The 27551-nt window shown below is 43.6% G+C and overlaps 2 protein-coding genes across 2 annotated transcripts; one reads left to right on the top strand and one right to left on the bottom strand.

Annotated features, from left to right (window-relative positions):
• Positions 1-4856: 4856 nt before the first annotated feature.
• Positions 4857-8749, top strand: fitm2 (fat storage inducing transmembrane protein 2). Its single transcript, XM_070968127.1, has 2 exons — positions 4857-5048; positions 5834-8749. Exons 1-2 carry the CDS (start codon positions 4876-4878, stop codon positions 6441-6443), a joined length of 783 nt encoding a protein of 260 aa, XP_070824228.1. The 5' UTR covers positions 4857-4875; the 3' UTR covers positions 6444-8749.
• On the bottom strand, positions 8650-26008 carry gdap1l1 (ganglioside induced differentiation associated protein 1-like 1). The gene is made up of 6 exons (XM_070968126.1): positions 25451-26008; positions 20180-20372; positions 16266-16439; positions 13151-13245; positions 12423-12537; positions 8650-12335 (listed from the first exon to the last, which is right to left on the bottom strand). Exons 1-6 carry the CDS (start codon positions 25628-25630, stop codon positions 11992-11994), a joined length of 1101 nt encoding a protein of 366 aa, XP_070824227.1. The 5' UTR covers positions 25631-26008; the 3' UTR covers positions 8650-11991.
• Positions 26009-27551: the final 1543 nt, after the last annotated feature.

Below are 27551 nucleotides of genomic sequence, written 5' to 3'. Positions count from 1 at the left end.
TGCCTCTCTGAGGGTTTTTGTGTGTCACCTGTTGGCTCTGCTCAAAGGTTCACGGCATACTTCCACACCGGCTCCACACAGTGCTGTCAGACTTGGTGACTTTGTGTGTAAAATGCACAGACGGCTCCATCAAAGAGGCCGAGGGCCTCCGGCATACAGAAGGTCACCAACATGGAAGCCAGCCGGGTCACATGGCGTCGGTGTTTGAACTTGACTGACTTATTTTTCCACTCAGCAGAAGGACGACCTCACTTTACTCTGTCTTTGTTTGCATGTCTGTATCATTTTTACTATTTAGAGTTGCATGTTTACTTCTATTTTAACTATTATTATTAAGTTTTTAAACAAGTTTCATCAGCTTGATTTTGTCAGATATCTTCTGAGTCATGTCTTTGGTGGCAGCTGGATGAGTCTGAGCGTCACTCGCCCTGCTTGAAGTTTTACTTATAGGATGACACATCTAAGTTTGGCAATGGCCACACGCGTGTCACTTCTGTCACGTAGTTAATATTTCTATAATCGCACATGAAAGAGGGGAAAAACCTTAAGCAGCAATATAAAGGACAGAGACAGATGGTGGAGCGAGGAGTACCGTCCCTGTAGATTAAACATTTCGGAATATTCCTGCAGGATAATGTGAAAACGTGAACTGAGCTGCCAGAATTTAAGTTTACTCAGAGGTTTAAGTGTTTCCTGCTAACAAATGAAATGTGACTGTTTCATGCAGAATTCAGGAGGTTAAAAGGACAGAAAATTGCATTATGGGGGACACGACTGCCATGACTTCTGCATGTCTAAAAATAGAAGACAAATACAAATTCTGACCTGATAATGAAGAAAAGTAAAGGGATCACCAAACATATTGCAATTCATCCTGCAGGAAGCATGAATATCTGAACTGAACGTCATCACAATGCATCCAAAAACACATTAAGATACATCATTTGGGAACTATGACTTAGATGCTGATCAGTCTTTGCCCTTTAGATGTCTGTAAATTTCATGGCCTGGATCCATGTAGCCAGCAAGGCCACAGCAGTAATCTGCTCAGCTGGACCACTTGGTCACATGACCCTGTGGGCTGAATAAATGCCGTCACGAGGTCCCGTCACAACATGCATATGAAAGGATGAGATCATTGCTAAGACATATTTGTGTCAAGGCCGTAGTGATATAAGTCACAGCGTTAGCTTCTTTTTCTCCAGAAAACTTGTAATAATTTCATTTCCTGTTCGTTTCCAGCTGGTTCACAGTGGACATTTCTGCAGAAACAGTCTGAAATAGGTCAGATGTGGAAGAGGATGATTCTCCGGCCAGACCAGACCAGACCAGACGGTTTTCCCAGAGACCCTCCCTCACCCCCTGCAGCATGACATCATCTGTCTGGTCCGAGACGCTGCAGGGCGCTCGCACACAGAAGCTCACTGTGACCTTGTCCCGTCCGAAAGGTGAAGAGGAGACATCCTGTGTTTGCCCGAGAGGGAACATAAAACAAACCCTGTGCCGACTGTCTGCCTCGCAGCAGCTGGTGCCTCTCACAGGGTGGCTGTAGCACAAAACTGCAGCTCTTTGAATGACTGTGGACCAGGGTTTATGAACGTGCTCCAACAATCTGTTAAAACTGTGGCAGCTGTGAGGGAAACTAAAGCTGGGCTGCTGAGTCATGACAAACAGAATGTGATGATCTGCAAAAAACCTAAACTTTCATTGAAAACAGCACAAAGACAAAATATCAAATGTTGAAACTGAGAAATTTCATTGTTTTTGAAAGTCATATCCTCTTTATGAGTTTGATGGCAGCGACACGTTTTAATAAAGGACAGGCTCGTGTTTGGCTTTCTGTTGCATCACCTCTTCTTTAAACACTCTGAGGAGGTCAGACGTTGTCTACTTGGCAGCATCACCTCAGTCCATCTTAAATGAGCTCTGGACCAGAGGAGGCAGCTGTGTTTATGGATCTGGTTCATATACGTTTCCTCTTTGCGTGGTGGGATTTCAGCTTCATTTGTGGCTGCAGAGATGAGTTCTGTGATCACAGACGATGGTTTTTGTCTGGTGTTCCTGAGCTCATGCAGTGACAGAAAGAGATTTCTTCATATTCTCTCTATCTTTTAATGACATTACATAGTGAAGACAATGAAATCCTCAACTTCTTGGCAGTTTTACATTGAGAAACATGATTCTTAAACTGTGGCACTGTTTATCAGCTCAGTCTGTCACAGTGTTGTGAACCCCTCCCCATCTTTCCTTCAGAAAGACTCAGCCTCTCTGGGATCCTCTTTTTATACCCACTCATCTCACACACCTGTTGCCAGTAAACCTGATGAACTCTGATCTGTTCCTCCAGCTGTTTTCTTTTAGCATTTCACAACTTTTCCTGTCTTTTGTTGCCACTGTCTGAGTTTTTTTTTAACCATGTTGCTGCCATCAAATATTAAATGAGGATATAATTAAAAAAAAACTTTCAAATTAAAAAATCAACATTGTTGTCTTTGTGCTATTTTCAGTTGAAAACAGTGTTTCAGGGTGTTTCAAATCATCACATTCTGTTTCTCTTCACGTTTTACAGCGTCACAATTTTTTTGGAAACAGAAATGCTTTTGTTCCAGGCACATGAGGAAGATTCATACTTTAATCTTTAACAAGAGATCAAATGACTGCAGAGGCTCCGAATGATGAAACCACAGAGATTTATCCTGCTCCTGCTGGATGTGTATGAAGGCAACAAGTTCACTATCACAACTTCCTGAAGTCATAATGTGTCAGTGTTGTGTTCACAGGTTGTTGCTCTGATGCAGTTTTCAAGGAAAACATCTGTCTCATTTTTTTCCCTCAAAGATTCTCTGAGAAGATCAACTTCATCACAAAAAGGATCAAAAGTATGAACGAGTCAGTCACTGAAGTCCCATCGAGCAGCCAGGATGTCTGCAGAGTTTCTGAGGTTTCCCCCACTTTCTCATATTTGCTTGAGATTCTCATTCTCAGAGAGGCTTTCTTCAATGTTTGCATTTAGCATGTCCACACTGGGATATCTGCAGTCCAGCAGAAATAGTTTTCACTGTGTTAATACAAATCAAATGTTTTGTCTGGTGTAAAGACTCTTTTTTTCTGACCACAGACGTCTTTTAAATCAATTCTTTTGGCGGTATGTCTGAACTGTAATATGTAACCATTTCATTTAGATGCATTTCTTTTGTTTGTAGTCCAAACAATCAGCCGAATACCAGGCGTGCCTGGAAACTTGCATTTCTAGGAGAGGCTTGTTTGCCAAGTCTGAGTGCATCAAGGACAAACTTTGTCTGCATTCAGATGCTATAAGGGGAGATTTATTTTCCTCCAGTAGAATCGCATGACTCAGCAAGGGTCAAGTGTCTGTTGCCCCAAGCCACCATTACTGTGGAGTACACATCTTATTCTTTTTTTATGTGTTATTTAATCCTCTAATATGCAACCCTGATTCCATTAACATTAGAACATTGTGTAAAAAATAAATAAAAACAGAATTCAGTCATTTGCAAACAAACTGTGTTCACCAACCTCCAACCTCGCTCCATCCATGAACACCTGAGCCTTTCCAGGATGCCCGTTTCACTGACCAGCAGAAGACAAACATGACTTAATAAGATACAAAAATCCAATTCTGACTCAGTTTTCTCTAAAAAGAAATATTTTCAACAATCAACAATTTCAGTTTGTCTACACTGTGTGTCTGATTGCATTTGGCTGCTTGTATTGAGGTCAGCATGAGCCATAAAACCTGACACCCTGACCCTCTGCCTTACATCCACATGCCACACTACAAGGCTCTGTCTGAGCAAACATGACCCAGAGCGAGAGAGGAGCGTGTGCAGCAGAGTCTCTATTTCACACAATGATCCTGAAACACACTCTGTTAGTTTGATGGTGAAATGATGGTAAAGAATATGGATGACATGCAGGTGGCAAGCAGAAAGAACTAGAGTTATGTATTTTTATTCCTTATATCACACTGTGAAAACACTCCATGTAACATCATGTGTAAGCAGCATTTTACTGTATTTTACTGTCTAGCTAATTTCATATGTGCTGCAGGTAGTTTATTCTGTAATCCATTGTCGTGTTTAAGATCATCATACAATTGATGATTATGAAGTCACTAAAACTATAGTGAAAGCTATAGTGAAGCACTTGAGCTACTTTAATATAATATAATATCCATCCATCCATTTTCTATGCCGCTTATCCCTTTCGGGGTCGCGGGTGGGCTGGAGCCTATCTCGGCTGTCAACGGGCGAGAGGCGGGGTACACCCTAGACCGGTGGCCAGCCGATCACAGGGCACATAAACACAACCATTCACACTCACACTCACACCTATGGGCAATTTAGAGTCACCAATCAACCTATTGAGCATGTTTTTGGTCTGTGGGAGGAAGCCGGAGTGCCCGGAGAGAACCCACGCATGCACGGGAAGAACATGCAAACTTCACACAGAAAGGCCCGACCCAGGAATCGAACCTGCAACCTTCTTGCTGTGAGGCACACGCACTACCTGCTGCCCCACCGTGCAGCCCACATAATATAATATAATATAATATAATATAATATAATATAATATAATATAATATAATATAATATAATATAATATAAACCACAACTGTGCAGTATTAGTAGCAGGTAGTACACGCTTCTCTACAGTAGGTGGAGGCACCTGCATTTACAGGCTTGCGGTCCACCGTTAAGAGGAGAAGAAGAAGAAGAAAAAGAATTCCGTCAACTGCCCTTAAAACTGAGAAAAAAGAAGGCGGGCACGAGCACTCGGCCGAAAAGTCTCATTGGTTGAGCCGCAGTAACGTCAGAGTCAGGCCGGCCGGTTCCTCTAGTCAGTGGAGTCAACATGGCGACGTTGGATGTCATTGTGGACAAGTTGGTCGAACTCTGGAAGATACCGGCCGTCCGGCAGCGCTTCCCCTGGATATTTCTGGTGATTTCCTTCGTGGGGTCAGTCCTTCAGTACCTGGAGCTCGTCCCGCAGACATATTTCAGCAGCAGCAAAAATGCCCTGAATGTGTAAGTAGTGCTAATGTGATGTTTGCTAGCTCAGGTTAGCTGACAAGACTAATGAACCGAAGCGCAGGTGGACCACAAGTAAGGTGGCCGATTGATAACAAAAAGGTGAAAGTGCCGTCAAAAATTTCCGGACTGTGTGTGATGAAATTAGCATTGCTGAAGTGATGTAGGTCAAAGGTAAACTATTTGTTGTGCTGCTACATTTCGCCTCGTACAGTTCAACAGTTCAAAACAAGACGAACAGATGAGCAAAAATAAAACAAACTTTCCTGCATTCCTGCAAACATTATGAATTAACTCTGATTAATTATTAATTATTAGTTATACTCAGTCTGCTTAAGCTAACTATTAGCCCTGTGAAGACAGAAGTTTAGTCCTGCTTGACACATTAAATAGTTGCATCTCTGAAGTAAATGCTAGCAGATTAAAATCTAATGATTTACCACAAAATCCCAAATTTTCAGATTCATGGATTCTCCAGTTTTAGCAGGCATGATGTCAGTGGTTTTATAATTACACCCTTAGACTGAAGCCAGCTCTGAAACGATGGAAAAATGCGTTAAAGCTCACCCTCCTTTGGCTGCAGAGGGAAATAGAAAAGACAAATAACGTCTTTGTATTTTCTTTGTTCTAGTGGATTCACCCATCTTCCTTAAAGGTTAAGATGGGTGAATAATTTCATTGATACTCAGAGGGGAAACAAAATATATCTTCACTACAGAGGAAAAGGAATGATGAATGCTTTGAATTAAATGCTACTGTGAACACTGTTGTTCCTCTTGCAGGTATTTTGTCAAATTGTCCTGGGGCTGGAATTTGCTGCTGCTGACGCCCTTCCTCGTCCTCTCCTACTCCTCCTCAACCAGGAGTCGGTACTTTCTCGGCCGGCGGCTGCTGTCTCTGGTGGTGGCGACCGCCATCTGGTACTTCTGCACCGAGACGTTCTTCTACATCGAGGACGTGACCGGCTCGTGTTTTGAAACCGACGCCATGGATGTTATCAAGAAGGAGTTCACCTCCAAAGCCAGCTGCAGGCGTGCCGGCTTCCACTGGCTCGGCTACGACATCTCAGGGCACTCCTTCATCCTGGCCTACTCGGCTCTCCTCATCGTGGAGGAAACGGCACACATGGCGTCCCTGAAGAGAGCCAGTCTCTCTGCTCTGCCCAGGATGCTCCTCAACCTGCTGTACTTGGCATTGAATCTCATATTGATCATTTGGGTGTGGATGTTTACCTGCACCTCTGTTTACTTCCATGACGTGCATCAGAAGTTGCTCGGGACCATATGTGGCCTGTTGGGGTGGCATCTGACATACCGAGTTTGGTATCTGAATCCTTTGTCGCCGGGACTCCCCCCTCAGCCTCACAGAGTAGGACAGAAACAGCACGCCTAAGCTGCAGTCATACTTTCCGACAACATTGCTGCTAATGCTGCAGCCATCCTCCAAACGACACACTACGGTTGACGTTATCTGTCTTCGGGTCCAAGCTGCCCAAGCTATTTTAAGTTATTCCCTCCTCACAGAAAGGTCATTCTGCACAGGATGACTGGCCTGTAGTTCCTCCATGGTGTTTGGCAGCTGCTGCTCCCAAAATGACTCTCTGTAATCTGAGATAAAAGCAAGACGCTGCTCCGCTGCCCAGCTTCGGCGTCTCACCTTCACTCTGTGTGTGCGGCTTGCCTGTTGCGCCATTGTCTCCCAGTTTGTTGCCTTATAGTGCTTTACTCAGAGCAACCACAGTTTTTAGATGTCTGAGTGGGAACACGTTAGAATGTTTACAGTTGGTTCACACTGATGTTGTATATTTTTGCAGCTGCTCATTGTTTTTATTGGCAACTACCTTCAGAACAAAGTCAGATCAGACTGTAGCTAAAGAGGGCTCAAGTTTCATTAAGTGAGCTGTCGTTTTTCATCACGTGTCGTTTGGAGTTTTTGTGCCTGTGTGTCACCGCTCTGTTGGCGCATTTCCATTACACAGTTCCAGCTCTACTCGACTCGGTTCTACTCTACTCTACTTGGTTTGGTTGCGTTTCCATTACAGTTGAGTACTTCATAGTACCTCCTCAACGTAGGCGGGGTTGTCATACCACGGCTGTGCAAAACTGCCATGATGCCAATTTGTACGCGACGCAAACAGAGCCGACAAACAATGGAGGACATCGAGGCGATGTTGTACTTGCTGCTCAGTTTGTGGCTTTTTGTCGACGGACCACAGTGATATTTTACGAGCAGCCATTTCCCTCGAGTGAGAATAAAGAATAAAGTCAGCGGTTGCTGTTGCCCGGCGTTACAATGGAGGGGGCGGGATTGTTTTTCCGGTGTGGACGTCGCAGACCAGTGACGACACTCTCCAGCCAATCAGTGGCCGACAGGCTGTTGACATCACACATATAGTATCGCTCCTACTTGCTTGGAACCTCACCAGAGCAGGTACTACAAATAGTATCATATCGGGTACCAGGTACTATCCCTAATGGAAACACAAAACAACCGGGTAGAGTAGAGTCGAGTCGAGTCGAGCCGCGCTAGCGGAAATGCGGCATATGTAACGTTGGTTCAGAGGACGAAGCTATAATAGCAGGTACAAAGATACCTTTAATGTCTCATCACACAGTTATAATCAGCCCTGCAACTGCAAATTATTAACACTGAAATGCTGGAAATGTTGATGATTACTTCCATTCTGGACTAATCTGCCAATTATTTTGATCACTTTCTGCCATGGACTAATGGATTAATCAGCTGATTGTTTCAGCTGTGATTTTATTTATTATCAACAACAACATGAAAAACTGAATACTAAGCAGTGTTGTCAAACGTCGCCAAAGCCAGATATCTTATTCCTTTGTGCCATAGAGTCCAAAAACCTTTAAAAACACAGAAATTAAAACAGGAACTTTAGTTTGTTGTCAGTCCTGCTGCCAGAAATACTAACATATGTAACAAATACTGTGTTAATGCAGTTTCCTGAGTACAGTACAGTAAATATAAACTAAAAAGTTTATGTTTGTAACCTGTTAAAGTTTGACGTCCTCAGCAGGAACCAGTGGAAAGTTGTAAAGTTTACTTGCAACATTGTTGGTTTTGGTATTTTTGTGGGATTTGTTGACAGTCAGGAAAATATAGAAGAACGGCTGCCTTTGCATGTAATTGGGAAGATTAAGCTGCGTCTCCACCCAAAAGGTTCCTTCAGCCCGATGTTTGTGTTTCCACCGCGGCCTAAAGACCCGTGAAGATTTGGTGGATTAGTCTGTTTTTATTCCTCATTCTTGGCCGACAGTCCATTTTGATGCGTCAAAAAACAATGAACAGACAATAAGCTGGAATGTGGCTGCAGATTTTTAAAAATGGCGTCCGAAATAAAAGATTCAAGACTGAAGAAGAAAAACCTGAGCAGAATAAAGTCCCTGGAACTTAATGTAGACCCTGGTCTCTGTGGCGGAGACACAGCTGTCCTTAACGAACCTGTAAATCAGCAGAATATTAATGACATTATAAAGCAAATAACTTTGTTGACGACGTGTCAAATGCACAAGTTCGAGCTCTGCATTGTGGGGATGGTGGGGGGGGGTTGGTGAAATAAAAACCAGGATCTGTGTTTTCCATTTTCATTATTTATTTGTCATTGATGGCAACTGAATAAATTAAGGCTTATGAACAAACATCATAAAAAGCACCTTAAATAAATGCATATATAGAAATATAAAAAATCAAAAGTAAAAAATAAAAAAATACTATAGTGAAATATAATGGCCACAAATCACACCTAGGATTTCTCGACTTGAACTCTTTGTGTTCCCAGCAGAACGGATCCGAACCCCTCAGGTAGCATGATTGTAGTGGTTAAAACAGATGTGCCTGCAGTGATCAAAAGTGTTCACGACGACTGGCTGGTTATGAGGTTTTCTCGCCGTTCTCCCCCTCAGTGTTTGCCAACGTAAAATAACTATGATTAACTCGCCACAGGAACTCTTGCTTTTCACTTTGAGTCTTCTTATTTGTGTAAAAACTCTGAAACATCCAGGTCTCTATTATTAAATCTTCTCTTTTTCCATTTGCTTCACTGCTGCTCGTTTCAGAGGAGCTTCACAACAGATAACCTCCCTGTTTCCTTTAATGCATATCTCAAATGTCTTCCAGGCATGAAGGACTGATTCTAAACAGTTAAATCTGCTCTCTGGCTCTTCTGTACTCTCCATGTCTCCATTACCAAACATGAAAGTGACTTCTGTTTTCTGGATGAAAATCAGATTTATTACCAGATGCGACACAGCGAGGAGACGCTGCTGTTAAAGGAGCTTTGATCGTCGTCTTTGGTTCGAGGAAACCTGCCACAGCTGCAGCGTGCTGCTAATCTCCACCTGCAGAGACGAGTGTCTGCAGCAGGAGGAGACAGGGAGCGTCCCCACTGAAAAACAAACCACTTTCATTATCCAAAGCTTGGCAGCTAGCCTCCTTAAGGACAGAAAGAAACACTGAGCTGTGAGTCCTCGCTGCAAGAAAGTCCACATAACCAGCCATAAAACCAAAATCAGCGTGCCCCTCCAGCCAGAAGCTCACGTAATGAGTTCAAACCGAAGAGCGCACGGGTTCAGGAGCAGAACGATAGCATGAGAAACCCTGGAGATCCGACTCCCAGAAAGCAGAAAGGCTCCCGTTAAGGGTAGACAGAGTGTGGAGCAAGAAAAGTACACAGCATCAACAAACAACCAGACAGCTGGCGGGGGGGGGGGGGCTTTTTCTCTCTCCTCCTCATATTCCTTTAAGCCTTCAGATGAGTCAGCTTCTCCTCCCCTGTCCCCCTCCTCTAACCTGTGAGCTCATTAAAAATTCAGCGCAGTAAAATAAGTGAGACAACGTTTAATTAAAAATATCTATCTGTAAAAACAATCTTGCATCTGTCAGGAGGAGCCAGCGACAAACAGGCCGCGGTCGAACCCGGTGGTGTTTCCCGCTCAGAGTTGCTGAGGGACCATCTCCAACACACTGCAGAGTGCAGGTGCTTCAAAGGTGACAAATGGCGACGGAGCATTTAGAAATCTGTGGTTTTGATGCTCGGCGGCGATCGTAAATTCTGCCTCTGGGTGACACAAAATCCTCAGTGTCCACCCGTCACGAGACGCTCACACAATAAGAAAAGTACCCATGCAATGAAACCTACATCCTAACGCTAATGCAACACGATTGTGCCATAGATGCAGAATTTACAATTTGACCACCAGCTCAGCCAAGTGTAACTTTTCAAGCACCAGGTTTTGTAACACCTGAGCTTGTGCTCGGTGACAAAGACGGTGACGGTGGACCAGTGTGTGCTGTGTGACCTGTGGTGCTCGAAATAAACCGACTCTGAGCGCTCGTGTGTCTCTGTGTGTCTGTGTTTCATTGTGTGTAGGATGCACACTTAGTTAAAGGCAGAACTCCACATTTTGGGAAATGCACTGGTTCACACTGGATGCCGCTCTCAGGTCTGAGTGTTTGAGACGATGCTGCAGTCAGCAGCTCGTCGGCTTAGCTTAGCATGAAGACTGGGAACGGCTAACTTGTACCTGTCGTTTATTAGCATTATATTCAGGTCACAGCGCGAGGAATTCACTTTTCTTGGAAAAATACACCAGAATCTGTGAAAAACCCAGAAGGTAACTTAACGACACATCCCGCTGTTGCCAAAGACTCTTCTAACATCTGAATAAAGCAAATGTTCAATTTTCTGTGCAAAAAAAATAAATGTTTTCATCCCACTTTCCAACATGAACACAGGCAGCAGCCAGGATCTCCTTGCTCAGTTTGTACAAATGTGAACCAAGATTTTAAAAAATGATTAGCAGTTCTTTTGGACATTTGATATTTTTGTACAAAATGATGCTCTTTGCTTGTGTGTCCCAAACAGAGCAAGGACACGTCAACTGGTGCTGCATGCTGCTGCTGTTTCCCCTCCTTTCCAGTAATCTAAGCTAGCCGGTTGCTACCTGAGCTCCATCTTTAACCTTCAGAACAGCAGAAAGTCTCGCTAAACAACCTTCTGGCTGTTTCAGAAATGTTGGGGTTTATATTTTACAGTAAATTGGATGCTTTGCATTGAGATTAAAGATAAGAGGCACAAACTGGAGCTGAGAAACAGCTCGTACAAAATCTGCCAAGCAGCACCGTCAAAGCTCACCTCCCAGGTAAATCAGACCATTTTTACTGTAGTTTTTATACAAATCAATCAAATGAGATTGATTAATTAGTGAGCATTAGAGGCGCTGGTAGGCGGGTCTGGTTACCTTTGGACAAGGCCAGGCTAGTTACTTCCATCTGTTTCCAGTCTTTATGCTAAGCTAAGCTAACCATCTCCTGGCGCCATAATAGCGGACAGACGTGAGAGCGGCATCGATCTAAACTAAGTGATTTACGGACTTTCCCAAGATGTCGAGCTGCTCCTTCAAAGTTTGCCTCCATCCTTTCGTGTTTTCTTGTGGCAGTTTCTGGCAGCACAGCACTTATCAGAGAGTATTTGTCATGTACATTTTCCTTTGGTTTTACTGGTGAAACCTCAGGCTGATGGAGGAGTGACGAGCAGGTATGAGTAATGACTACAATAGTGGCATGCGAAGGTCAGTTAACCCCTGTTGGTGTTACTGTGTTTAACGTTTGTCTGGGTTTCTACTTTAAGTTTTCAGTGTAAGTGGACCTGATGCATGCCTCCAACAAAAGTAAAACGAGGACTCGCCAGCACGAGAGCGGCAAGTTGCCACAAATTAAACTGGAAGGCCTTGATTACCAGAAAATGTGCTGTCAAGAATTTCTTAATATGGAATGTTTTAATATTCTTTGTTCACCCAGGTAAGTAATAGTGTTCTCTATATAGATTCATTATGTTTTCCTGCAGTCATAAAACATTACAGAAAAGTTGAAACATCACACAAATACACAGACATTTAACACAACAAGAGGGCATTCACTACATGTATTTCTTTTTTAAATACCAGTAGGCAAAGTAGCCCATCCCTCCCAGCGAGCCCATGAGAAAAGAGGCCCCGAAGAAGGACGGCGGCTTCTTTTTTACCATCCGGAAGGCGTTGGGTAGGACCGCCGACAGGAGGGTCGTGTGGATGTCGCCCAAGACCTTGCGGAAAGCGTAGCGTTTTTGCACACGCACGAAAAAGGACTGCAGGTTGGGTCGGCTGCCGTCCTCCCAGTATTTCTTAGAAAGTCCCAAGAACTTGAGCCTGTGCAACAAGGCTCCGAGGCAGATATCTGCTAGTGTAAATTCAGGTCCACATAGCCACAACTCACACTTCTGACCTGCAGTCGAATGGAAATGATATAAAAAGATTGTTGGAAATATTCAGATTTGGTGTCCTGGAGGTGATAATAATGGCGGGAACATACCTTGATACTCTAGTTTTCTTTTTTCCAGCTCTGCCTCCACTTGATCTAGAACCATGGCTAACTCCCCCAGAATTTTCTTCAGGTAGTTCACATTATCGTGGTCCAAGATTTTTGCCTGACAAACATTTTTAAAAAAGACAAAAAAAATGCTTAAATTCCAGGATGTCAAACAGCGCTTGAGCAGAAGCTAAATGCTAATATGCTCGTAGTGATGCTAATGTTCAGCAGTTAATGTTTACCATGAGCAAAGATGACCAAATGAAGGATATTAAAGCCCAGGTTTAGATTAAACTGATGCACTGTTAAATATTAAGGGGTTTTAAAAGGTAATATCCTGTTAATAACTGGAAAATAATATAATGGGTAGCTTGAAGTGATCTTAGTTTTTAAATGAATATGCTATTTCAGGGGTTCATCCCAAGTCAGTCCCCTGAACTGAATGTTCAGCTAAATTAAAACATAAGTACTCTGAAGGTATAAATTTAAGGAGGGTTTTATATCATTGTTTACATGTTTGCACATTTTAAGTTAAGTTTTTAGTTTTCACTCCTTAAAAAACTCTTTAACTTTGAACTTTGAACCTTAATTAATACAGCCCATTAATTTATCCCTTTAAAGCCACTGAAATACCTTAATTCCATCATTAGTAATTTGCAAATCACGGGAAGTTTAGGATGAATAATGATGGGAATCCAGAAGCAAACGAGATGAATGCCCTCCACACTCACCATGAGCTTCTTCTGCTTGGACAGGTACGGTTCTGTCAGCTGAGGCTCCTCATGGTCCAACTTCATCAGCTCCGTCGCAGCGTTGGCCAGGTGTCCTGAAGGCAGGCACACACACACACACACACACACACACACACACACACACACACACACACACACACACACACACACACACACACACACACAAAATATTCAAATTTATATTTGAACAAATCTAAATGAAGTTTTCCCATCTTTTGTAAAATCTCTTAAATCCACTCTGAGCTTCAGATCATGTTGCTAAGCTCATGTTTAAGTGCACATGGTCAGTAGTCAAAGTCTTAAATTGTACATTTCTGGTATATTTTCAGTGAATGCACCATTTACTCCTGTTTAAATGATTTTATATGAAACGAACATACAGTAAGTGGATAATTACACACAAACATCAGTGATGCTTAAACAGTGCAGCAGATTTTACAGAAACATCCTGGCCGGAGTTTCACTGGAGGATCAATTCTGCCGCAGAATTTGGATTTACATGTGGAGGCCGTTACCTGAAAGAGCACTAAAGTTCACACTGGCAGGCCTGATATCAGCTGCTGGGGTGCATAAATCTGGCATCACTATGACGTGCTGAGCTAAGGGTTTTTTGGTATTGAGTAGCGTCAAATTACACCGTATGCTAATCACGTCGAGCACATAAAAACAGGGATTTGTTTGTTGATGATGTGGAAAATGCTCAGAGGAAGATGAACGGCTTTGCATTCCTAATGCCCGTCTGTTGTTTTGCTTTGGGAGACTAGCTGGTCCCAAAAGTTGAAGCTCATTCAACCCAGAGAGCTTGTAAATTCAGATTAATCCATTCAAAACACTGAAATCCATTAATATTACATATCAAAAATGAGAATACACGTGGAACATGAGGCAAAAACAAAAACAGCCCTCTACTTTGTGTCTCCACGTTCCATAAATAAACATTATTCTTCACAGAGTTTCTCATTGTTGCTGATAAAAGCTGCTTTTAAGAGTAAAATCTCACATTACTAGCACACCACACCACACACTCACATCCGCTCAGAGCTTTAAACGTGTGTGAACATGCATTGTGAAATGCAGCAGAATGCGCCGTCACATGAAATCAAGCTGCATCGATGCACAGCACGAGGTTCCTCTGTGAGCGCCGTGTGTCTTTGTGCGTTACGCACACTTGAGTGGCCTCGGTTGAGTTTGTGGTGCAGCCTGTTCCTGGTAACTCGGGGATCTGGATCCTCTCCACTCAGAGTCTGACAGGGGGTCTTTTCAGGAACTGGATGAACCCTCATAGACTGTCCAGGAGCTCCTGACTGATGAGAGACGTCCACTTCCTGGTGAGTTCTTCCAGTCCAGCGTGTGGAGTTTAGTGCCATCCAGTGGTGAGGTTGCAGATTGCAACCAAATGCACACCCCTCCCCTCAGCCTCCCCCTCCAGGTGTCTGTGGGGAACCTTTTTCTCATCAAGAAACATTCACGCTAAATTATCGAACACACACATCACATTAACCTCTGCGATGGCTGGAGCTGCTTCTCTTGGCAGATGTTAGTGATGATGATGATGATGATGCTACTCGCAGCTGGGTTTACAGCTTTGGGTCAGTCACTCTTGAGCAGAACTGAGTCTTTGCCAGAGTCGGTTTTAAACAGAGCTGCTTTCACTAGCATGTTGTCCAAACAATGAAAGTCCTCAGGACATGCATCCGGTTTCTGGACTTGAGCAGGTGGAGGTTGTTGCAGCTTTGAGCTCATTGTTGCTTTGCAGCTCAGTGATTTTATGTTGTAGGAACATCAGCTGGTTCCACATTTAATGACATAACAAATATGTTCCTTTTGTTGACGCTTCATGTCCTGAAACCTCTCAACAAACGCCTGACGGAGCTTTCACGCTCCGCAGCAGGAACATGCTCAGTGTTTCCTCAGTGTGTCCGATGCTCGCGGCTCCACAGCAGCAACGAGGCACTCCTTCACAACCTCCTTCTGAAGGAGGTTTTAGCTTCTCAGCCATGAGCTCGCTCAGCCTGCAGGTCTCTGTCAGAATGTGGTCTTATGAAAGCTGCTTGACACTCAAAGTCGAACTCGGTCTTGTTCATCCAGTTTATCTGGTTCGAGCTGCAGTGACTGCGAGCTCGTCCCCACAAGCTAACTCAGAAACGCTGCCTTGACTTTTCCTTCAGCAAAGAAAACAATCGTTTGTCCAGTTCTCCTGCAAAGTGCGATGCTCCACATCGACTTTTCTCTTTTCCCAATGATCCACGTCATCAATGAGACGAAACTGTTAGATGTTTTCTGCGTTTCAGGACCACCCGTCGACTATTCGATGTTATTTTCTTTGATCACAGAAAAAAATGTATCGCTGTCTAGAGAATTTTTTTTTGTATTTATGAATTGCCTCGCAGGTCGGATGCATGCATGCAGACCTTCAGGAGGACCTGTCCCTCTGTAGATATAAAGAGCTCATTCTAGGCTATAAAAAAAAACACAATTTCTTATTTTCAGGTGATTATACACTAATGAAAAATTCTGAATATTATATTGCACTTCTGCCAGTAGATCGCCTAAATCCACTGGACCTTTAAAAGCTGTTTTACTTGGCATCTCTGATTAGCACCTCGAGGAAAGCTATTTCAGATCTGTGTGTCTTTGTGGTGCGATTGTGAGATCATAAAACAGACAGACAACAGAGTCCCAACTTAAAACCAGGTCAGTCTTAACTCAGGCTGCCTGAGACCGTGACGTCTCACATGTGTTCTAAGAATATTAAGCTACAGCTAGCAGCCGGTTAGCTTAGTTTTGCATAAAGACTGGAAACAGGGGGAAACAGTTCACCTGGTTCTATCCAAAGACAACCAAAAAACACCTTCCAGCATCTCTAAGGCTCACAAATGAACATAGATCTTGTTTAATCCATTCAAAAGTGCTTGAATTGTATTTATATGACTGGATCAGTGTTTGTTCTTTAAAAATCAGACTCATTGGTTAATGTTTTGTGACTTTTCTGTTGATTTTAATTCACTGCTTTGTGTGAAGCCCAACTGGAAACCATAAACCACCGTGTTTGTCTTTCTAAACAATCATGCCCACACAATACGGTTTCACTTACTACGTATTTCTGCGGTGGCGTACTTTGGGATCATAGAGTCGGTGGTGAGCTCTGGATGGAGGATGCAGCCGTGCGTGTAAGCGTCCATGGGCAGACCATCCAGTAGCTGACGGTACTGCTGCACTCGCTCATGGAGAGGCGAATCTGCGTCAGGAATCAGCTGAGCCACCGTGTCTGCGGGCGAGACACCGGTGTGAAAACAGGAACACAGAGAAAACATCTATATGGAGCTCAGGACCATCTCATGGCTCATAATGTGCAAGCTAAACAATGAAAATGAATGTCGAGCACAGCTGCACACTAATATTCTTGGTATATTTTCATTTACTTCTCAGATTTCTAAGCAACTGTCATTAAGCTTGCTGTTACACGTCCCCAAAATAACACAGTTCTCGGCGCTGCAGCTCTCAGACAGTCACAACATGGCAACCTGCTACCAGGCGCCTCTGGTCATGTTTCATAAAGCCTGGCAGTCGAACAATAATGAAGTCATGGGGGGAAAAAAATCTCCTGGAAACTAACAAGCTTTTGAGAATTTACACTGAATGGAAAAGCAAACGTGTTTCGGCTATAAACGCTGCGTAACCCCATGAGACGAGATTCAAGGACAATCCAGATGAACAAAAACACAATGAGCGCAGTAACACAAGGCCACGGGTTAATTAGGCTCCGCTGTAAGCTTGTTGCACCGATCCCCTGCTGGCCTGATCTGTTCTATTTATCTGCTGCTGCTCAAGTTAAAGGAATAGTTCCACGTTTTGGGAAATGAGCTTATTTGCTTTCTTGAGAGAGCCAGATGAGAGGATGAGTGCCGCTCTCATCACCCTGTTCATTAAAGGGCGCTGCTTTAGTGCTGCATCGCTTACAGCTGTGACGCTCAAACTGAAAACCTGAAGCAGCAGAGATGAGCCAACAGTGTGTCTTTATGCATAAAACACTGAAATGCTGCATACTACATTTCCCATAATGCAACTCTACCCTTTGTTCCCTTACCTTGTTCACTTCCACATCATAACGTCTGTAATTCTGCAACATTTTTCTTTTTCTTTTTTTTTCTGTTTGCAGATTCACTGGTGGTTGTTATGTGAAGGATTTTTTACTGTAATTCAAATGTGTTTGGGAACTTTTGCTGCTTTTTTTTGTTTTTCTACTAATGTTTTAGCAGCTCCTCCAGAACCAGAGGAGGATCTGATGTTGTGAGTAAAATTGGTTGAGTGTCTCTTTAAGTATAAGCCAACAGTTTGTTAGCTTAGCTTAGCAGAAAGGCTTGAAACATGAGAGGACAACTTGGCTGGCTCTGCCTGAAGGTATCGTGCACTTTCCGGCAGCTCTCACTGATGAACACATATTATTTGTTAAATCTCTACTAAAAACAGTGTAAAAATGGAGGTTATGTGCTGGACTATTTGTCTGCTGGGCGGAGTAACTTCCTGCAGTTATTACTGAGGGGAGCAGCTTTTGTATTTTGCTGTCCTTGTTCTCGTGTTAGCACTCAGCGTGCTGGCTACATGCTGCATGGCTGGGAGGATGCTCAACTTAATGACCTGCTGCTGAGACTCAGTATTAAGGATGAGACAGGTTAGCGGAGCAGAGTGAGCGTTTATCTCCGTGCAGGGTCACAGCCAGCCAAACACAGGGCTGACAAAACACAGATAATCAGCTGGCTGCTTGAGGATGTTCGGAGATGCTTGCGGAGGGTGGAGCTGCACCTGGCAGAGCTCCAGAAAGCTGAGTAATCAGTCCCAGGACCAGCATGCCGACCTGGGCATGCCATGCAGCGGTCATCTCGGTGGTCTGCTGCAGCAGCGTGGGGAAAATCACACATCAGCAGCTAAACTCATCGAAGAACAACCCAGTGTTCAAACAGACAATGATGCACTTTACAGAATATAAGAGCAGTTGAGGCCCTGATTGTTCGAACAGGTTTCACACAGTGGGGGCGCTCTGCTGCATCTCAGCAGCACAGTGAAGCAGTCCGAGTTGGCACCGTGCAGCTCTGCACTGGTATAAGAGTCTCTTTTCTGAGACATCTGCACTTTTCCGGGGCAGCTGCAGCCCACATTGCCAGCATTCATTAGGGATTTACACGCAGAGAAAAAGCATGTCTGTAAGTCTTATCCAGCAGATTGACTCCTGGCTAAAAGCATGTCCAGCTTGAGCTCTGGTTTTAAAACATGTGGTGGATTCATTTAACATTCAACAGACCAAAACAGAAAACAAAAACACCTCAGCTGAACGGTTTCATTACGCTGGAAAACTCCTGACTGACGTTAACAGGCGCAGATTCTTGTACAGCTTCAAACTAACTTATTCTAATAGAGATTACTCCAATTACCTGCTCGCGGCACGCTATCAAATAGCCAAAACAAATGGGTCTGAATGAGAACAGGACCTCAAACACCAGGGTCAGTTATTGCCTTCTAGCCTTTCATTACTGAGCAAGCAGTCAACCAGATCTCCTGCAAAGCTTTCAAGCATCGCTGCTCCGAAGAAGTGACCACAAACTAAATGAAGACAAGGGAGTTCTCCAGTTATTGGCCAGCATCCCTCAGGCCTTTACTGGTTTGAGGCTGTCAGGACGTTACGTAACATCACGCCGTCTTGACTGATGACTCTATAGGATGCATAACACACAGAGATCACAGGACTCAGTGCATGCATCTTAACATTTGCTTCCTCTCTGGCAAAGGCAGCGGATGACACGTCTTAAGCCTGGATCTGAGTCAGTGCCTCATAATGCACATTTCACATAGGAATTCTTATATATTTGTTGTTGTTTAATCGTGAAACTCCCTCTCAGGTTTGTATCCGAGTCCCTTCTGTGACTGCCACAAATTCTCCCACAGGGATCAGTTCAATTTCATCTAATCTAATCAGAGGAGTTCATCTTGGTGACATTGGTGCAAAGACATTGTTGCAGTGACTTACAGAGCTTCACAGTACGGTACACACTGACACGCAGTGTACAGGGATGACAGATGGCCTCCGATGGCTTCCAATTGTGTTTGCTACCCCAGCTTCACAAACTGGGAGGATGGCGCCTGATATTTTCTGTAGCTCTTGAGCAATACTGAATTAGGAACAGAGTAAACTGGGCAACCCTTGATTAAATGTGTGTCAGTTGGTTTGTAGTGGATTAATCAATGGCGTGATTGTTTCACAAAGACACCGCTAAAACCCGAGCCTGTTAGGGGGACAATGGGTCCTTGATTTCAGACAGAAGCACACAAAAGCAGACTTCTGATTTTTAGCCAGCAATCATCAATTTTCCCGCCTAAACGCTGGCAGATTTTATCAGCTGTAACTAGTCAGCTAATTGACCTAAGATTCATCTTGTAAAAGGGGTCTTAAATATGCACATAAGGCTACAAACATGATATCGTATGAAAGGACTGATGCTAAAGCTGCATGTCCCAGACATAAAGTCCATTTCCATGACCCATGTAGCCACACTGAACTGTGGCATTGTTAGCAGGAAAGTAGTACAGGCCTACATGGACACTACTTTTTGTTCCTTTGTGGATTTTCTGATGGCACTATACAGTGAACACCTTTACACACTCTGGAAAAGCCAGTAAATGTTGCACTCTGTGTAGAAAGGCAGGGCATGGTTTTTAATTGCTGTGTGCTGCCAATAAAGAGCAGGACAGAACCGCTAACATTAGCCTAGCGTCTAGGACTGGGTTCTACTTAGAGGGGAAATACACTCAGTGGATGTTAGCCTTCAGCATGCAGAGAAATCCAAAGCTTGACGGACCGGTCATGCTAAACTATGATTGGACAAATACTGCTCAGGGGAGGGGTTTAGTGGGGGTTAGTCTGTCCATGCTTTCAATCATGCTTTTAAACTTAAGAGAAGAGAAGAAAGTAGAACAGCATCATTGAATGGGAACCGCATTATTACTGCACCATACCTCCCCCAAAGTTTTTCTCCAGGTAATCTATAATCTGGTTGTAGTCGCTGATGATGGTGTCCCCGTGGAGGAAGACGGGCACCTCCTCACCCAGGTTCAGCCTCATGAACCACGGCTCCTTGTGCTCCTGCAGCGGCAAGCTTACATCCCTCTCCTCGCAGACCAGACCCTTCTCGTTAATGACGAGACGCACCTGCAAGCACAAACACACCACACCTTTACTTCTACCATGAATACATGCGAATGAATGTAGGAAATAATATGCAGAGGGAGAACTGGGAACTATTTGTTCCTTCGAAAACATAATTGAGACCTTAAAATGCAAAAACAAGAGGAAGACGGATGATCCATTTCATCTAAAGTAAAACAAAAACATTTCAAACAAGGATTATTTTTCTGCTGTTAAAACGAGTCATTGCAACATTACCAAAGCTAAACACACGAGCTAATAGCTTTATTTCTCTACGACATAAATAAAAGTTACCATGCCTGTGCCCTGTAGAATAAAAAGGCTTTGCTGAAATGTTTGTGGTCTGGCGGAATAATGAGATGCTTTGCAGTGTGCACAGGTTTGTGCAAAAGCCTTCCAGGACCGTCAGGATCCATTGCTACAGGGATGAAGGATAAGCCAAGGTCCATGGAGAGCTATTAGTGGGAATAAGATTAATGAAAGGAGATGACACTTCGGGTATAAAGTGCTACATTTGGCCGCTCAGGAGGAAGAGCAAAATGGGAGTTTTGCTGAACATGGTCAGACATGGTGTAATGAAATAAAAATGAGTGATTTAGTAACACAAGCAGAGCAATTACAACAGCAGCACGGGTTCAGAAAATCTATGAATTCAGCTGCAAAGTCAGAGCGAAAAGCTTTTTACATCTCCATCAGTGCGGCTCTGTTACTCGCTAAATCACAGATTTCTATATAAAACTGTCAAACATTTCAGGTCCCAGGCTTACACTGCTGAGGTGTCCCCATGCGATGCCCACAATAACACACTCATGCTGCAACCAGAGTTTGTTATATAATAATATTAGTCACTCCTGAGTAACGATGCCAAATAGTTCAGCTGCTTGCAAGGCACAAAATAAACTCATGTTACTGAACGATATACAGTAACTTAAAGGTCCAGTGTGGAGGATTTATGGGGGTCTATTGGCAGAAATTGAATATAATCTTCAGAATTATGTTTTCAGTGTAAAATCACATGAATATAAGACCTTAGAATGAGCTCTTTATACCTGCAGAGGGAGCTGGACCTCTTCCACTAAGTCCGCCATGTTTCTACAGTAGCCCAGAACAGACAAACCAAACACTGGCTCTAAAGAGCACCTTTCATATTTTTGCATTTTTAGCGGCCACAGTAGGAGAGGGCAAAGCGAGGGGTGTTCAGCTGGTTGCAATCAACAACGTCACCGCTAGATGCCACTAAATCCTTGACACGTGACTTTTAAACTATGTTTGCTGTCAACAGTGGTGGAAAAGAATAAGTACATATACTCAAGTGCTGTATTTAAGAACACATTTCAAGTTTACTCTACTACATTCATCTGACAGCAAGGTTTTCAGATTAAGATTTTGCATAAAAAAATGCAAGTTTCTAAAATATGACACATTGTCAAAGATTAAATGAGTGTTTCCCAGACCTTTTAACTTGCCACCCTTTACCAAAAAAGCAGCATCTACCTGGGGCCCCTTGTCACATTTAGGATTTGTCTATTAGCAGTTAGCTAGCTAGCAGTACGTTAGCAGTTCTACCAACTTCTCACATAGTTTCATTTGAGGTCCAAAGAAGTAAAAACATCCAATAATTCACAAAGAAGCAAAGACTAGAGACAAGAGAGAGAAATCTAAAAACAAATCTTTTTTTTTTTTTTTTTGGCTGCCACTTTAATTATCTCACAGTCGCCCAGAATTATATTGTGACCCTTTGGAGGCAGGAGGGCACATTTGTGAAATTAGTAAAAATGTGTTTTTTGGCAAGATAATAATAAATGAATGCCAAAAGAACAATATTAAATATCCTGAAAGTAGATCATTTCAATAAAAAGCTGCTATTCTTAACTCCAGATGGTCTACAGACATGAAGGAATCATGAGACAACGGGTCTCTGGACACAGACAGGACAAAGGCCCTCCGTCCATCCCATAAAACAACATGGCGCCCAGACCGACAGAGATACACAACAGCCATGTCTCTTTGTAGTCATTTTGTGTCTCTGTAGTCACTTCATGTCTATTTGTAGTTGTTTTTGTGTCTCTTTGTTGTTGTTGGATTCCCTTACCGACAAGAACTGTTGACAGTCCTGTCATACAGAGGCTCTGGTCCAGGGGCCCATGATACTGACAACCCAACATGCCAACAGTATCACCCTCTGATTCAGGTGCGGGGGACAGCCTGACCACCCCTCTGGACCCACTGGACTGTACATAAGGTGGTTAAAACTAGCTCCACCCCGACTGTACATTTTTCTGCAGAACGAGTACTTTTACTGCCAAAGAAGATCTGATTACTTGTCTCTCTGGTTGTTAATGTGCAAATATTGGAAACTGCACAAAGCTAATTCTTAAATGACTGTCAAGATAAGTGCAGGTGCACTGTCCTGTACACAAAAACACACAGCGTTAGAGCTTCACAGAAGGTGTGATGAAGGTGTAAATCTCTAACCTGCAGGCCTTCAGACTGCCAGTGAGTTTCGATCTGTGAGGCCTCTAAAAAGTGCCGTTCCTGCAGAGTGCTGAGCTCCGTTTGTCTCTATCCTTATCACAGCTCTCGTGTTCACAACGCATTACTCGTGTGAGTTAGATGAATATACTGCATGACCCCCTTCAAGCCCTCGGAGCACAGGTACTGTGGCGGTTAGGTGTAAGGCATTACAATCTCAGAGGAAGGAATAAAGGGCTGTGCAGGAGAAATTCAATGGCACAGCTTCCCTCTCTCCTCAGGAACTTGCTGATGCACACACAGACTTGTAAATAATCCCCCTGAACATCTGATGACGATACTCATCGAGGCAATGGTTGATCTCTTGGAGGAGCGACTCCTTTGTCATTATCACTTGCTCAGTGTCTCATTGCCAAAGTGTTTACAGTAGGAGAGAGTGAGGAAAGAGTTTTCAAGTCACACAAGATTGACTAAATATAACAGCATCTTTCAAGGTGCTGCACAGATACTCTGACCGAATCACGCTGCAAGCGTTTGTGTTATATTAAGGCAGAAAATATTCAGTTCAATTCTGCTGGAGTGGACAACCCAGTGCTTGGCCTCTTAATCTCATAAAAGCTATGCCCAAAATGCCATTTAAAGCACGCATCAGCTTGCATAACAACAAATGTCATACACCGCAGTACAAATGAACAGAATCAGGACCGCTGGGCAAATTTAGTTCTGCAGTTTAACTGCGTGTGTTGTTCTAAAGCTGCACGGCCAATAGTCTGTTCATTGACAGCGCAGTCACACGCGATCGTGAAGACACTTCAGCTTGTCCGGCTCCAGGATTGAGGTGATAATCATGACAGTGAGCTGCTGTTTACCCTCTGCTGAGTGACAACGGGCACAATCAGCAGCTCGGTGGCCGTGAGCCAACACTGGAGCCTCAAAACTGACAAAGCAACAGGAGACTGAGCATCAACTCAAGGTTGTCGGTCTGGAGTGGAGAGGGGTGTACTGTAACACCGTCCTTCAGTTCAGAGACGGCGCTAGAGCTGTTCTGAGTGCAGGCAGGCAGTGATGATGAAGCATGAGCCGCTTCTCACGACGATGTTTTACCAAACCTACAGGATGGTGTGTAATAAAAGATCAAAACACAAGCAGGGAGAAACTCACGCGGGCTAATGGTTATTTTCATGTTTGACTCATCTGCTGATATGATGAATAAAAGATTTGTTTGGTCCATAAAGTCAAAAATAGCCATCACAAATTTCTAAAACCCAAAGGGATGAAATGCTTCTTTTGTCCGTTCGGTCCCAAAATCAGAAGATATTCTGTTTTTATTTTCACATTTGGAAAAAACTCAAACAAATCCTTACTTTTGAAAAAAGATCATGTTTGCTTTGACTTAGATTTTCAGCTCTAAAACTAACATATATAAATGTGATCCACGTGTGCACACAAGGTACAGACGGAGGTCAACGAACAGGAGATGATGCACCAGGTGACTTTTCCGAACACTGAATGTGCACTTCCATTAGTTTGGCAAACTTACAAGAGGTTTAAAAACTATGTGGTCAAAATCGAAGAAGCAGAAGCTGAGATATCCTGACTTTTACCTGCTAGTCTGGGTCAGGCTCTATATACTCTGGATCCTACATTTCCCATAATGCACGTTCTGTTCCAGAAGTAAGAAAACTTCATCCGAAATCCCACTGCTGTTTTCAATCACACTAAAATCCAGAGTGTGGTTCACTCCATATGTTTACATCAGGAAGGTGATTTAAAAACAGTCATTCTTTGTCTTGAATCTGAGCCTGACATCACTGTGACATCACAGGGGCTATTTTCTGCCCAGATCCACAGAAGACATTATACATTATATCTTAGAGTAAACTGAGCCTTATGTGTAAAATTAGTGGAGTGGCCCTTTAATATACATGCTGATTGTGTAGTAAAGCTCAAACATAATCGTGCATCCCTTCATGAAGCTTCATGCTCATTATTAGTGTCTGCTTTCAGAGTTCTGAATAGCTTCATAGCTAAAAGACAACATGTTTACCACACATGCTCATTGCATAGGAAAGGTACAGGTGAGTATCTGCCAAGGTAATCAAAGGTAGACTTCAGGAAGCCATTAAAATAACAACATATGGTGTGATTCAGCTGCAGAAGGGGGAGGACGGCCTTTGGTTTGTTTTGCACATCATTTCAATCAATTATTTAGGAAGTCATGTGTCAGAGCACCTAGGTTGTGGCCACAGCCATGCAGATAAAACAGCTTCAACGTGTCAACAGAAGGTGGAAGATGATGATATATGAGGGGTGATTTATGAGGTGGTCAATGAAAGACAACAGAATATTGACCAGCAGTCCAGCGATGTGTCGAGGAAAAGAGCCCCGTGCTGCAGCGCTTTTCCGAGCGTCTCAAATGGGAGATCTGCCCAGCTGCAGGATCATATTCGTATTCCGGAGGTTTGTGCAGGAGTAAACATGCACACACAAAAAAACATGCTTTGATCATAACAGAAAAACAAACACAGGGAGCTCCACGCTGGCAGCATCATGTCATGCAAAGAGACGTGGAGCCACCTCCATTTTCAAGATCTGCTCCTTTTTTTTACCTTCTGGGAGGCGAAAGACTGCGTCCAGTGGTACAAAACCAGCCTGTCTTTATTGAAGGGTTTGGGCTCTGCCGTCGGTTCCTCGCACTCCTCCCCGTCTGTGATTTTGCCGTCCTCGTCCATCGCTGAGATGGGCCACCAGCTACAGTTGGTGGGGGTAACATGGTTGGAAGACGCCATGACAGAGCGTTTTGTGCGTGTGGAGGAGAGGAGCGAGGAGGGAGAGAAGAGGAGAGAGAGAGAGAGAGAGAGAGAGAGAGAGAGAGAGAGAGAGAGAGAGAGAGAGAGAGAGGATCTCAGCAGTGCGAGCGCAGCATCGTCGCTTCACGCGGCAGCAGCATCCGTCAGGTTCGGACAGCTCCGGTGCTGAAAGCGGCCTCGCACCCGAAAACACAGATTTAAAAACACCCGCACGGCCTAATCCATATGCAAACAGCTACTTATCCCAGAATGCCGCCGCGCTTACAATTACATAGAAGTGTGACCGTGTTACATCACACGGTGATGAGCTACGCACAAACATGCGCGGTGGAGACGCGCGGACGGACCGCTTGAGCGGAAGGTCAAGCGGCTCCAGTAAGGACGCGGCGCCGGTGCTGCCAGGGTCCACTTCTGTAAACTGTATATGGATTGAATATGTCTATACATGCAAGAAAAGTGTGCAAGCCTTTATTACAGCGGTGCAAAGAAAGTAGGACAGTATATTTTGAATACTACTACCTTCCAGGAGAAAATACTGGAGGCTACTTGTTACTCAAAGGGATACCCTCTTCCACTTTAGGCTGGTAACTTGCTGGTAATATGAAAACATATGATAAATGTATAAAATACAATGCATTTTAAAGGATATGCCACTGGTTTAGAGTGTTTTTTGTGTTGTGACCCTGTACAAAAAGGCTCTGTCTGCTTCAGGCCACCTCGTTTACCCTAAAGAGAGATTTCCCCTCTTTCCTTCTGATGTTTCCATTTAATTAACTATTTCAAGAGCCAAAAAACACAAAAGAATAGAAAAAGTAAAAAAAAAAAAAAATTCATGCAGAACTTTCTTCTTTCCTCTCCCACTAAAGCAGAAGACATCTCCACAAATGTACATCTATAATAGCTTTGGACATACATTGGACAGGTTTTTTTATTCTTCTTCCCTGTCAAAACCTGGTGCCTACATTACCCACAATGCAACTTGACCACAGACAGTTCATTTGGGGCTTTCTGTATTAGGCTGGCAACGGCTAAAGTAGCCTGGAGCGTCTGGGCAGAAGCAGAGATGAGGAGTGGGCTGCAGAGGTCTGGCAAACTCAGTGAAGTCTTTTTTAAACTTTGGACTTCAGCCCTAACCAACACTGACTCAAGTGACATCACTTGAGGTAACTGACAGATTTTAGCGATGGCCACCAGAGGCTGTCAAATAAATAGTGGACCCATTGGTTCGTGGCCTCAAGTTTGGCATTATGGCCGTTGTCATCTTGGTCTTGTGGAGCCAGAAGTAACATCTTCATGAGGGTTTGTTTTGTGTGTTTCAGTCAGTTGTGTCACAGTTAGTGAGCAAGGCTGCTAGCCAGCTAGCTAACCAGTCTATGGACCAACAGTTTTGGATATAAGGATATTTTGTCAACCTCAGGCACTACAGAAAGTGCATCAGGGTCATCAGTATCAGACGGTGAACCATGGACTGATGCTTCAGATTTGTGAATCCGCAGCTGATGTTAATATTGCTAGCTTGCTAGCTAGCCCACCCACAGGCTGTCAGGCTATTTACTATTGTTTATTTTTCTTCCCGTATATGGACACAAATGCTACGTTCAGGTTTATACTCATGTTATACGCCGTTGGAAAGCTGAGATTTTCATGAATCGACTGGTGGAAACCATTTCAAGATACAATCATAACAGGAGGCACAGTAAATGGTAACAGCTGACAAACAAACATATTTAAAATTCGCACAACATTGTGGCAACTCACCGATTACATCACTGCCTGATCCACAGATGAATAAAACTCTGACAGACTTGATAATAATCCACAGAAAAATGTTTTCTCCTTTCAAATTAGCAGTCGATGTGCTCGTCTTCAGCTTGTCTTCCCCTTTACAAATTCTGGAAAG

This window comes from Chaetodon trifascialis, chromosome 8 (genome assembly GCF_039877785.1).
Source record: "Chaetodon trifascialis isolate fChaTrf1 chromosome 8, fChaTrf1.hap1, whole genome shotgun sequence".
In the NCBI taxonomy this organism is placed as follows: domain Eukaryota; kingdom Metazoa; phylum Chordata; class Actinopteri; order Chaetodontiformes; family Chaetodontidae; genus Chaetodon; species Chaetodon trifascialis.
Note: the sequence above shows the minus strand (reverse complement) of the source record. Positions and strands in the feature narration are given on the sequence as shown.

Bases quoted from the DNA above. Each gene is read 5' to 3' on its own strand.
- fitm2 (XM_070968127.1), top strand. From the start codon at position 4,876: ATGGCGACGTTGGATGTCATTGTGGACAAGTTGGTCGAACTCTGGAAG. The intron at 5,049-5,833 runs GTAAGTAGTGCT...TTCCTCTTGCAG, and splicing joins AGCAAAAATGCCCTGAATGT to GTATTTTGTCAAATTGTCCT.
- gdap1l1 (XM_070968126.1), bottom strand. From the start codon at position 25,630: ATGGCGTCTTCCAACCATGTTACCCCCACCAACTGTAGCTGGTGGCCC. The intron at 16,440-20,179 runs GTATGGTGCAGT...TCTCGCCCGCAG, and splicing joins GGAGAAAAACTTTGGGGGAG to ACACGGTGGCTCAGCTGATT. The intron at 12,336-12,422 runs GTATGTTCCCGC...ATTCGACTGCAG, and splicing joins AAGAAAACTAGAGTATCAAG to GTCAGAAGTGTGAGTTGTGG.